We start from the raw sequence: 13,058 nt of genomic DNA, 5'->3' as shown, positions 1-13,058 counted from the left end.
CCAGATGGGAGACAACTTAGAGAGGAATTGAGTTTTGGACTTCCGAGAGGCGTATTAGACCTATAGGCAGAGATGTTCATGAGGAAAAATGCCAGGGGGGAAACTCAGGCTTAAACAAGTAAGCTGAGATCCAGAGAGGCAAAGCTGAGGGGAGGGAGGAGGTGGGCAGAGAAGGTTGGAGCTAAGGAACAGGGGAGTGGGGCAGGGGGCAGAGAGGAGTCCTGAGGGAGGAGGGAGAGGCTGAGGCAGTTTCCTGAGCCTTGGGGCTGTGACTGATCTACTCTGGGTGGGGAGCAGGAATCGGGATGTCATCATGTTTCCTTCCTCATCTGTAATGACCCCAGGAAACTCCTGGATGGAATTCCTCGCATGCACCTGCTTGGGAGGCCTCCTGAACTCAGCAAGCCTGAAGAAGACAGATCCTGGAGAGCCATGCCTGAAGAAGGCTTCCTGGAGAGCCGCATGCCTAGGTCATGAGGGGCCATGTTCCAGGGAAGAACTAAGCCCACCTGGAGTGTTCACAGTGGAGGCGGCTGGGGAGGCTCCTGCACTGGCTGAGGTACCCTAGCTGCATCTAGGGGTTCAAAGGCCCCTGGCCAGCGCGTCCTGCCTGCTAGCCCTGTAATTAGACTGCTTGCCCACGCGTGGTTGGCTCCCATTCTTTGGCTTCCAACTGCCATGAGGGATGAAAGGTGGACGTCTCTGTGATTATGGGGGTAAAAGATGGGTACTGATAGCTGCAGGGTGTGGATAGAGGGGGCATGAAAACAAGGGTAAGGTGATCCCTGGGTCACTGATTGGGAGAGCCAGGCGGCTGGGCCATGGGCTGGAGTACTAAAATGAGAGGTGCCACTATCGTCAGAGGCTATATATTAGTCATGACCTTCCAAACAAGTCCGACCAGTTAGGTTCTGATGAGAGTCCTTGAGTCACTGGGCTGGCTCCTCCCCAGAGATTAGCTTCCTCCTCTGCCTCCTTGCCTATAAAGCCTCTTGGGTTCCCAGACACCCAGACAGCTCACACCCCCTACTTTGGGGGTCAGGAGACAGCCATGGTACTCAGCTGGAAACTACTGGGGATCCTGGTCCTTTGCCTGTGCTCCCAAGGTGAGCTAGGAATAGAGTCTTTGAGTGTAATTTGGGGGTGATGGGGGATGGTCCAGGTGAGGCCAGGTTGCCCGCTAGGAAGGAAAGGGGCGAATGGGACGCAGAGCAGTGAAGGAGATTCTGGGAATTCGCATGAGGGTTAGAGTTCACAATCAGATGATGCTGGAAGGTGTGTTTTGGCGGGTTCAGGGGTAGCTCTGTGTGGAGATTTAGATTAGAATTTGGTGTGCAGGCGAGTATCTCATCAGACCTGGGGTCTGAACTAAGGTGGGTGGAGGTCATTGTGGAAGTGAGATCTGGGTGTCACATGGGGCCAAGGTGTAGACCACTTTGAGCCTGCAGACCAGCTTAGGGTCCATGCCAGTTGGCTGTCCCAGCCAAGGGTGGATGGAGCTTATTTGAGGCGTCAGTTCAAAGTTGGTCAAGTCAATAGCTCAGATCAATATGGGATTTTCACGTCATTTTAAGATCACTTCAACATTTTGTAAATGTGAGAGAGCTCTTTGAGAGTTACCTTTGAGGGTAGTTTGTGGAATATGTTTCCCTGGGGCTGTGGCTCATCCCAGAGAGCCTATGTCCCTCGAATTGTAGTGAGGGGGATCTGGCCCTTACATACCTCTTACCTCTCTCCTCTACAGGCATCTCAGGCAGCGGGGACCACCCCACTCCCTCACCCAAAGAGGCCCACGAGGAAGAGGGCTCCCCAGCATGGCCTCAGGGCCCCCCAATCCCCGGTGACCCCTGGCCAGGGGTGCCCCCTATCTTTGAGGACCCTCCACCTCCAGGCCCCAATCGTCCCTGGAGAGACCTGCCTGAAACTGGAGTCTGGCCCCCCAAGCCCCCTACAACAGATCCGCCTCAACCTCCCCGGCCTGATGATCCCTGGCCGGCAGGACCCCAGCCTCCAGAAAACCCCTGGCCGCCTGCCCCTGAGATGGACCACGGGTCTCAGGAGGAGCCAGACCTTGACCTGCCCCGGCAGGAGTACAGATAGCCAGGCAGAGAGCTCCTGCTTCCAGGCACCCTCGCTGGGTGAGCACCCAATTCTCCAGGCAGAGTGCACCCAAGCCCACCCCTACCCTTTGAATTCCCATGAAAGTCTCCCCAGTTTAGCCTAACTCCTCAATTCCTTTTCCCGTCCCCTCAATTTTATTCTGAACCCCGAGGTGTTGTTCTCAGTATTTTCTATACCCTTTTGATATTCTCACATTTGCCCTCCTTTTTCCTCTGACAGCCTAAGCATGCACCTCTGCCTTACATCCAGGCCTCTCCCCTCCCTCTGCTTCTCCGACCTCCTTCCCACCTCCTCTCCCGCTTCCCTGGGAACAGGGCTGGCGACACTGTGTTCTCTGCTGTCACCTGGTGGCCACAGCTGGAACTATCAGCAGGCAATGACAGTACAAACTTTCTTGAAATGGAAAAATAAAAACAATATACTCTTAATTTTGATCTAGGCTGCTGCTTTGTCAATGACTAAAAAACAAAAACCAAACTTGTTGCCATTGAGTCAATTCCAACTCATAGTGACCCTACAGGACAGAGTAGAACTGCCCCATAGGGTTTCCAAGGAGTGCCCCATGGGTTCAAATTGCTGACCTTTTAGCAGCCATAGCCCTTAACCACGATACCACCAGGGTTTCCTGTTAATGATTTTAGGTCTTTGAATATTCAGATACCCTTCTCACAGTATTAACTTAATGAAATTTGGAAGTAATTTGAGTTTCTGTGTTGTCCATAATGTATAAGGATGTGGGGCTCAGCAGGAGGGTTGGAAATATAACTATCAGAGTTACAAAGACATTCATATTTCTCCCTGACCCTTTTCTTGGATCCAGGCTGCTCTTCCTGGGACTACCAAACAGGTCAATTACAAGTATCAACCTTTCCAGCTCATTAAGGGATGCATTTTCTTTCTTTTTAAAAAAATATTTTATTTTTTGTTGTTGAGAATATACACAGCAAAACACATACCAATTCAACAATTTCTGCATGTACAATACAGTGACTTTGATTACATTTTTCAAGGTGTACAACCATTCTCACCCTCCTTTTCTGAGTTGTTCCTCCCCTACTGACATAAACTCACTGCCCCCTAAGGTTCCTATCTAATCTTTCAAGTTGGCTGTTGTCAATTTGATTGCATACAGATAGATCTTAAAAAAGCATAATGCTCAAGCAGACATTCTTTACTAATTAAGCTAAACAATTGTTTGGTTTTAAGACTTCAGGGGAGATATATGTACCCAAAACCAAACCCAGTGCCGTCGAGTCAATTCCGACTCATAGCGACCCTATAGGACAGAGTAGAACTGCCTCGTAGAGTTTCCAAGGAGTGCCTGGTGAATTTGAACTGCCAACCCTTTGGTTAGCAGCCGTAGCACTTAACCACTACTCCACCAGGGTTTCCATATACATATGTATATATTTTAAAATTGTACTTTAGATGAAGGTTTACAGAACAAACTAGTTTCTCATTAAACAGTCAGTGCACATGTTTTATGAGACTGGTTAACAACCCCATGACATTTCAACACTCTCCCTTCTCAGCTTTGGGTTCCCTATTAACAGCTTTCTTATCCCCTCCTGCCTTCTAGTCCTTGCCCCAGGGCTGGTGTGCCACTTTAGCCTCACTTTGTTTTATGGGCCTGTCCAGTCTTTGGCTGAAGGGTAACCTCAGGAGTGACTTCATTACTGAGCTGAAACGGTGTCCAGGGGCCACACTCTCAGGGTTTCTCCAGTCTCTGTCAGGCCAGCAAGTCTGGTCAGGGGATATGTTTGGTTTAAGGTTTAAAGGTTATCTCAGGACAATAGTTTTGGGGGTGTCCAGCCTCCATGGCTCCAGAAAATCTGGATTCTCTGAGAATTTGAATTCTGTTCTGCATTTTCTCCCTTTTGATCAGTAAGATGCATTTTCAATAAAAGTTTACATCTTATATTTAACCAAAAAAAAAGAAAAACCAAACCCATTGCCACTGGGTTGATTCTGACTCATAGTGACCCTCTAGGACAGAGTAGAACTGCCCCATATGGTTTCCAAGGCTGTAATCTTTATTTTTTTATTTATTTATTTTTTTAATCTTTATAGGAGCAGACTGCCGTATCTTTCTCCTGCAGAGTCTCTGGTGGGTTTGAACCGAGAACTTTTCAGTTAGCAGCTGTGCACTTTAACCACTGCGACACAGTCATCAATATTTGTAGTGTTGATCAATTGTATCTTTTCAGAATTATACAGGTAGTCCCTGACTTTTGACACCTGAGTTATGACAAACTACACTTAACAACTGTCCAGTTTTTCTTTTTTGTGTGTGTACATCTTATCATTAGTAATATGTACTATATACAATGTTGCGGCATGTAATTTGTTGATGTTATCATTCTCTGATGTAATGTTTCCAACCTCGAAATACAAATAAAGATTTATAAAGATATTGATAATAAAAGGCAATAATAATGAAAACTTAAAAAAAAAATCAGATATTAGAGTTACGTCAGAACTGATTTAGAATGGAGTTTTTTAGTAGTTGAAATGGAACCCTATCATTGGTCGGGGACTACCTGTAATTATAAATTCAGTGCAGAGCAACTGCTGTTAGTACTTAGAGTCTGTGGTAAGAGGAAATACATTTGAATTTATATACATATTGTTGTTACAGAGATAGGTAGTAAAAGACTTCCAAGTATTGAATTATATTTCTTGAGTTTTATAATTCTGTAGGGAAAGTGGAATGGAAAAGGAAGAAAAAAAAAAAAGGCAAACTTTCTGACTGGTTAAAGGGCTTGCTGACTTCTTAAAGGGTATATTAATGGATACAAAATTTCATAGTGGAGTGACTTTTGTCTTAATATGTAAATATTTACAACTCCCTGGAAATTACATACTTTGCAACTATTTAAACTTATGATTAAAAATGTTAGATGTTGACTTAAAAATGTATAAGGGGTAGAGAGTTTTTCAAAATTCCTTACGGGGCAGGGAGGGGGGATGGTATTTGAGCAGTAAAGTTAAAAGCCCATAGGTCCCAATAGCCGAATCAATTGAGTGGCTATCAGGGCTGGATTGAAGAGAGACTAAAAGAAATTGAGGGTGGATGACCTTAAAATTCACCCCTTAGGGCTCTGTTTGCTGACGTAGGAATTCCCATTAAAACCTGTAAGCGGTGAGACTGAAACAAAATTAAATTTAGGGTTTAGACATAATTTTAGAACACAAAAGAATTGTAGGAGTAAGTCTAGTAGAATTTGTTGTGGTTGTTGTTAGCTGCCATTAACTTGGTGGACTCATGGCAACCCCATGCCCAATGGGCTCAGAGTATTGTGAGCCATAGGGTTGTTTTTTGGTTTTTTTTAATGTATAATTTATTTTTTGTTGTTGTTGAGAATATACACAGAATATACACCAATTCCATAGGGTTTTCACTGGCTGGTTTTTTTTTAAGTAAATTGCCAGGCCTTTCTTCCTAGTCTGTATTAGTCCAGAAGCTCCACTGACATCTATTTACCAAAGCAACACGCAAACCTCCCCGACAGACAAGTGATGGCAGTTTGCCAGGAATCAATTCTGGGACTCCTGCATGGAAGGCGGGAATTCTACCACTACCTCCGGCAGTAGAATTTAATAGGCCTTTTTTAAGGCACCGGGTGTTTTTTAAGGTTTTCACCCTGGTGGCGTAGTGGTTAAGTGCTACCGCTACTAACCTTAAGGGCGGCAGTTCAAATCCGCCAGGCGGTCCTTGGAAACTCTGTGAGGCAGTTCTACCCTGTCCTATAGGGTCACTATGAGTCGGAATCGATTGGACGGCAACGGGTTTGGTTTTTTGGTTTTTGGGGGGTTGCCGTAGAGTCGCTGTGAGTAGGAATCCACTGGACCGCAGTGGGTTGGGTAAGAGTTGGGTAAGGTTGCTATGGAAACCCTGGTGGTGTAGTGGTTAAGAGCTACGACTGCTAACCAGAAGGTCAGCAGTTTGAATCCACCAGCCACTCCTTGGAAACCCTATGGAGCAGTTCTATTTCGTCCTATAGGGTCGCTGAGTCGGAATCCGCTCAACCGCAACAGGTTTGGGTCTTGGTAAGGCTGCTGTGGGAGCCCTGGTGGCGCTGTGATTAGGCGTTCCGCTGCTAACCAAAAGGTCGGCAGTTGGAATCCACCAGCCACTCCTTGGAAACCCTATGGGGCAGTTCTACTCTGTCCTATGGTGTCGCTATGAGTAGAAATCAACTCGACGGGAAAGGGGTTTTTGGTTTTCAAGGTTGCTATGAGTCGGAAACGACAGCATGGCAACTTTTTTTTCTTCTTCTTCTCCTAAGTAGACTAGATTCACCTGTTTGTTCATACATTACCTTATACCCTTCATATACCCACCAATGCCAGTTGTGGTGAGGGAATATAAAGAATAAAAAATATACAGTTTCCACTCTCAGAGAACTTACAATTAAGCTGGTGGAGACCAGGTGGACTTACATGCAAAAATTAAATATCAGTGTCACAGACAGTAAAGATGAATATAATTAACTACGTGAGTAAGCCCCAAAATAGTCTTGGCAGTAAACGCCATGAGTTCAGAGCCGGAAAAGTCACAGTGAGCTGGAATAGTCCGGGGAGGCTTCTAGGAGGAGGAGGCTGGAGCAGGGCCGGGAGGTAAGGGCAGAACGTGTAGCAGGACAGTCCAGGAAGAGGCGGCCCAGGAGCTTTGCGCGAACGCGCAGCATCAGAAACTGCCTGCCTTCCACCCAGCCCCCAAGGCTCTTGCACCCCGGGTGCTCGCTGGTCCCCTCAAGACCCAACCTTGCTCCTGTGCGCATCGGGTGACATCAGACATCAGGCCTCTGCCTTTGTGCGTGCTGCCCTGTCCCCTCTTGCCTGGAGTGACCGACTTCTGTATTTCTCTTCAGTGAAAGACTTTCCTCCCCCGCCCCTTCCCGCGTCCCCCAGTCTGTGGTGCGGTTGTGTCTAGCACAAAACTCCGACCTCAGTGATGTACTCACCGCCGCCTTCCCCTCCTAGGCTGTGAGCCTCTCGGGGCAGAGACTGTGTTTTGCACGTTTCTTCTCCATCCTTGACTATTTTGTGCACACTGACTCCCAGTGCTCTTCGGTCCCTACAGTGTGCCTCTGGCTGCAGGTACCTTTTCCTGGTGCTGGGAGTGCTGGAAGCCCTTGGAAATTTTTGTCCTCCTCCCCCAGCCCTGAAGCCATGGCTGACAACCAAGACACCCAAACTCATTGCAGTGGCATCGATTTTGACTCATGGCTACCCCCGTGTGGTACAGAGTAGAATGGCTCCACAGAGTTTTGTTGGCTGTTGTTTTGTTTGTTTGTTTTAGCAACTGGTAATCTTTTTTTTTTTAATCTTTACAGAACCAGACGAAGAGGACTTTGCTCCTAGGCTCAGCTGGGTGGGTTGGAACTGCTATCCTTTCGTTTAGTAGCCAAGCGCAAGCTGCGCCACCTAGGGACTTTTGACTGCCAAAATGGGGGTATAAATGCTCCAGTCCCCTCTGACCCTCGGTTGCCCTCTATGAAACTTTGCGTGGTTCCTCACCTTTGCTTGGCCTCCTTCACATCCAGGTCCCACTTCTGCATTTCCCTGCCCACTTGTACGCCCCACTCATACTTTCCATGGCAACTACTTTTTTTTGTTTGTTTACAGTTTACATTAGGTTTCACTCTTTATGTTGTACAGTTCTATGGGTTTTGACAAATGCATAATGTCATGTGTCTACCATTACAATATAATACGGAATAGTTTCACTGTCCTGAAAATGCTCTGTGGGCCATCTATTCATCTTTCTCCCTTCCCCCTCTATTACAGCTACTTTTTACTGAGCATGCCAAATGCTCTGCGGATTAAGCTCTCACTTAATTTACACAACAACCCTATCGTTAGCCCCGCTGTGCAGAAGACAGAAACAGAGGCAGTGACTCATACAAGGTCATTCAGAGGACAAATGGCAGAGCTGGGCTTTCAACTCAGGTCTGCCCTACTCCAAGGTCTACGATTTTAACCACTACGTTATTCCACCTCTTTATTCATTTTTGCAACCTGACACAGAATACAGTGCATGGGTATTTTTTACTGTGTTTTAGGCAAAAGTTTACAGCTCAGGCTAATTTCTTATAGAAAAATTTATACACCCCTTGTTGTGTGACCCTAGTTGCTGGTATTTTTTAAATTAAATTTTTATTTATTTGTTGCTGTTGTTGAGAATATACACCGCAAAACATACACCAATTCTACAGTTTGTACATGTACCATTTAGTGACATTGATTACATTCTCCAAGTTGTGCACCTATTCTCACCCTCCTTTCCTGAGTTGTTCTTCCTCCATTAACATAAATTCAAGTTACTGTTGTCAGTTTGATCCCATAAAGATGGATCTTGGAGCTCTGGCGACACAGTGGTTAACAGCTTGGCTGCCAACCAAAGAAAGTTTGGCAGTTCGAATCCACCAGCTGCTACTTGAAAACCCTACAGGGCAGTTCTACTTTGACTCCAAGGCAATGGGTTAGATAGTTCTTGAAAGAGAATAATGCTCAAGACAGACATTTTTTACTACCCACTGCTGTTGAATTGATTCCAACTCATAGCGACCCTATAGGACAGAGCAGAACTGCCCCGTAGAGTTTCTAAGGAGTGCTTGGTGGATTCAACTACCGACATTTTGGTTAGCAGCCGTAGCACTTAACCACTATGCCACCAGGGTTTTCTTCATTTTTTTTTTTACTAGTTAGGCTAAACTATTGTTTGGTTTTAAGAAGGCTTCAGGGGATATTTCTAAGGTTAAAGATTATCTTAGGGTAATAGTTTCAGGACTTCATCCAACCTTCATGGCTCCTGGAAGTCTGGAGTCCATGAGAATTTGAAATTCTGGTCTGCATTTTATCCCTTTTGATCAGGATTCTTCTATAGAAACTTCGATCAAAAATGTTCAATTATGGTAGCTGGGCACCATCCAGTTCTTCTGGTCTCATGGCAGAGGAGGCAATTGTTCATCGAGGCAATTACCAACACATTCCATGTCCTCCTCCTGTTCCTGATGGTCCTTCTTCCTCTTTTGCTCCAGGTGAATAGAGACCAATTGTTGTGCCTTGGATGGCTGCCTGCAAGCTTTTAAGACTCCAGGCACTATACCAGGAACTAGGAGGTAGAATAAAAAAAAAAAAAACCAGTGCACTGAGGTAGAATAGAATCACTAAACATGTAATTAGGCCAGTGTGATAGTTAAGGTTCTGTATCAACTTGGCTGGGCCATGATTCTCAGTGGCTTGGCAGTTATGATGTAGTTTGGCAGTCATGTAATGATGTCATCTCCTCCGTGATGAGATCTGATGTAATATGATCACCTCCATGATGGGGATTTGCTATGAGTAGCCAATCAATTGAAAAAGAGTTTCCTTGGAGGAGTAGCCTGCATCCAATATAGGTAGACTTTCTGGCAAGGCTTGGGGGTTTTGCTCTCTCTAGGTTCTGCAGTTGGCTCCTGTTCCTGTTCATCTGACCTCTGGTTCTTGGGACTTGAGCTAGCAGCTTACCTCCCAGTCTTGGGATTTGTCAGCCTTCACAGCCTGTGAGCCAGAGGCCTGTTGTCTAACCTGCTGATCTTGGGTTCACCAGCCCCTGCAGGTATGTGAGTCAGATGTCGCCAGCCTGATCCACAGACTTGGGACTTTCTGTGTGCCATTTCCTTGAAATGAATCTCTCTATATATTTTCTATATATGTATATGTAGATGCCTCATTGGTTTTGCTTTTCTGGAGAACCCAGCCTAAGACAGTCAGTTAACTGGGATGTCCCAAGAAACCATGACCCTAAACCTCCAAACTGAGAAACAGTATCCCATGAGGTTTTTGGTGGTACATAAGCAGCCTCAGCAGCTACTCTTTTTTTTTTTTTTCCCAGGGCCTGGGTCTTAATTGACACTTAATGCATGTTTTATGAATGGCTGAATTCATTAATGAATGATGAGTTTGGACACAGAAAGTAGATTGAAATGCCTGGTCGTTGTTGTTTTTTGCCTTCAATTCCACTTTGACTCTTAGTGACCCCAAGTATGCAGAGTAGAACTGTTCCATAGTGTTTTCAAGGCCTGTGACCTTTTGGAAGCAGATGGCCAGGCCTGTCTTCTGAGAAAACTCTGGGTGTGTTGAAACACCACCAACCTTTTGGCTAGTACAGGTAGTCCCTGACTTACTGTCTTAGTCACCTAGTGCTGCTGTAACAGAAATACCACAAGTGGTTGGATTTAACAAAGAGAAGTTTATTCCCTCACAGTCCAGTAGGCTAGAAGTCCAAATTCAGGGTGCCAGCTCCAGGAGGAGGCTTTCTCTCTCTGTGGGCTCTGGAGGAAGGTCCTTGTGATGCATCAGTCTTCCCTTGGTCTGGGAGCATCTCAGCACAGGGACCTCAGGTCCAAAGGACGTGCTCTGCTCCCTGCACTGCTTTCTTGGTGGTATGAGGTCCCCATATCTCTCTGCTCTCTTCTCTCTTTTATATCTCAAAAGAGAGTAGCTTAAGACACTACCTAGTCTTGTAGACCTCATCAATATAACTGCCGCTAATCCATCTTATTACATCATAGTGACAGGATTTACAACATATAGGGAAATCACATCAGAGATAAAATGGTAGACAATCACATAATGCTGGGATTCATGTCCCAGCTAAGTTGACGGATATTTTGGGAGGACACAATTCAATCCATGACACTTACCATGGGGTTCCATTCTGACGACTCCGTCCTAAGTCAATTCTGACTTAAGTCATATTATCTTTTTTTTAGTTTTCATTACTATTCCCTTTTATTATCAGTATCTTTATAAATTGGGTCTTCATTTGTCTTTAGAGGTTGGGATGAGAATGATAACATTAGCAAATGCTGTGCTACGTAGAATGTAGTACGTATTACTAATAATAAGATAAACAAAATGGGTGGTCATAAGTGCAGTTTGTAGTAACTCAAATATGTCATAAGTCGGGGACTACCTGTAGTCAAGTGCTTAACCATGTGTGCCACCTAGGGACTCCTGAAATGGCTGGAGTGAAGGGTTTATAACCTGGAGAAGATGGAGACTCTGTCGGACAGGTAGTTGGAGAGCAAATTTGGGAAGGTCTGGGTGCCAGGCACAGGAGCTCGTATCCAACACATCTTTCTCCTCTGTCAGAATTGGGCCCAGGGGCTGGGGACACACATGTGTCTGGGTGTGCTGTGGCAGGGAGGGATGGGATGACCCTCAGCAACCTCCCAAGCCAGTGAGAAGGTGCTAGCTGGGAAAGGAAAAGAGAAAAAACAAATCTCAGATGAGAGAGAAAATGAGGGAAAGGAATGGAGTCCCTGAGAATGCAGGCAATGAGCTAGGTCTCTTTGCATCCTGCCATCTTATTTAGCCTCTACAACATTGGGTTGCTTTCCATGTGTTTTTGCCTTGTAAAGCTTATGCTTCTTGAGGGCAAGGAGAGACTCAATACACAAACAATGGCCAGACCATATATAAAAATAGAACTCTCACCCACAACTTGCAGCACCTGCATAGGAAGCCAAACCACTATCCTCAGCAACCAGTTCAGAAAGCTAAACAACAACCTCTGTAACAACCAGCCCCAAAGGGCTAGGACTTGATTAATCACTGCCCACTTCCCTAATATTTGCCCTCACTTTCAATTCAGGACTGACTGGAGAAAGGCAACTAGGTTCAGTGGTAGAATTCTCACCTTCCATGTGGGAGACCTGGGTTCAATTTCAGCCAGTGCACTTCAAGCATAGCTACCACCTGTCTGTTGTGGAGGCTTGTGTGTTGCTGTGATGCTGAACATGTTTCAGTGGGGCTTCCAGACTAAGATGGGCTAGGAAGAAAGGCATGGAGATCTACTTCTGAAAAATCAGCCAGTGAAAACCCTATGAATCAAAATAGTCCAATCCATAAGCAATTGTGGGGATAGTGCAGACGAGGTAGCATTTTGTTCCTTTGTGCATGGGATCACCATGAGTCAGGGGCCCAACCTGAAGGCAGCTAACAACAACCAATAATATTGGATGCCCTACTTCTAGTTAGTCTCACTGCAGATTCCCTATGCCAACAGCCTCCAATCAGCTTTCCCTTTTCTCCACTATACAGCTTTCCCACTCTTCTCCCTGCCTTGCAGTCTCTACCAGACACAAGTGATGATGGTCGAATAAATCGCCTTTGCTCATTCTCGCTTGGATGGTTTTCATTTATTTCCCCACAGCAGGGACTGTGCCTCGTCTGTGTTTCTATCCTTTACTTCTCTCTGAGTACCTGGCCCAGAAGGTGTTTAATAAAACGATTAGTAGCCCCCTTTCACAGCTGAGAAAACTACAGCTGAGAAAGGTAACTCATCTGTCCAAGACATACCACAAGTGCCAATGTCAAGACTAGATACAGGTCTGCCTGGCTCCCAACCAGTTCTTCCCAGTACAACTCAACAGGTGGATGAGTGGGAGAGAGAAAGGGGGAGGCATGATGTAATTGGAGATTTTGATACCTATTAATAGCCAGTGGGTTCAAAAAAAAAAAAAACAAACCCAGTGCTGTTGAGTCAATTCAAACTCATAGCAACCCTATGGGACAAAGTAGAACTGACCCACAGAGTTTCCAAGAAGCGCCTGGCAGATTCAAACTGCCAACCCTTTGGTTAGCAGCTGTAACATTTAACCACTATGCCGCCAGTGGGTATCAACAGTTAAATATGCTGTGCTTATTAGCTGGGGAAGAGACGGAGTGGGACTGGATGGTATGGAATATTAACATAGGGGAACTCTTATCCATTCCTATTAGACAATGCTGGGTTTCTCCCCATCTGCCTTGGCTGACCTCACCTAGGAGTGAATAAGGCTGGGACAGCATGATGTCTTATGTTAACATGGAGTCATAGAACTAAATAATAGAATAGGATCACAGATATATGGGCACAACAGCTCAGAAACTCAGAGATGGCA

At 45.6% G+C, this 13,058-nt stretch overlaps 1 protein-coding gene across 1 annotated transcript; it reads left to right on the top strand.

Moving 5' to 3' along the window:
• Positions 1 to 565: 565 nt before the first annotated feature.
• On the top strand, positions 566 to 2,530 carry PSORS1C2 (psoriasis susceptibility 1 candidate 2). Its single transcript, XM_003422447.3, has 2 exons — positions 566 to 1,106; positions 1,745 to 2,530. The coding sequence occupies exons 1-2, from the start codon at positions 1,052 to 1,054 to the stop codon at positions 2,098 to 2,100; spliced, it is 411 nt and encodes a 136-aa protein (XP_003422495.1). The 5' UTR covers positions 566 to 1,051; the 3' UTR covers positions 2,101 to 2,530.
• Positions 2,531 to 13,058: the final 10,528 nt, after the last annotated feature.

Source organism: Loxodonta africana, chromosome 1 (genome assembly GCF_030014295.1).
Source record: "Loxodonta africana isolate mLoxAfr1 chromosome 1, mLoxAfr1.hap2, whole genome shotgun sequence".
Lineage (NCBI taxonomy): Eukaryota > Metazoa > Chordata > Mammalia > Proboscidea > Elephantidae > Loxodonta > Loxodonta africana.
This window is presented reverse-complemented; position numbering and strand designations above follow the sequence as displayed.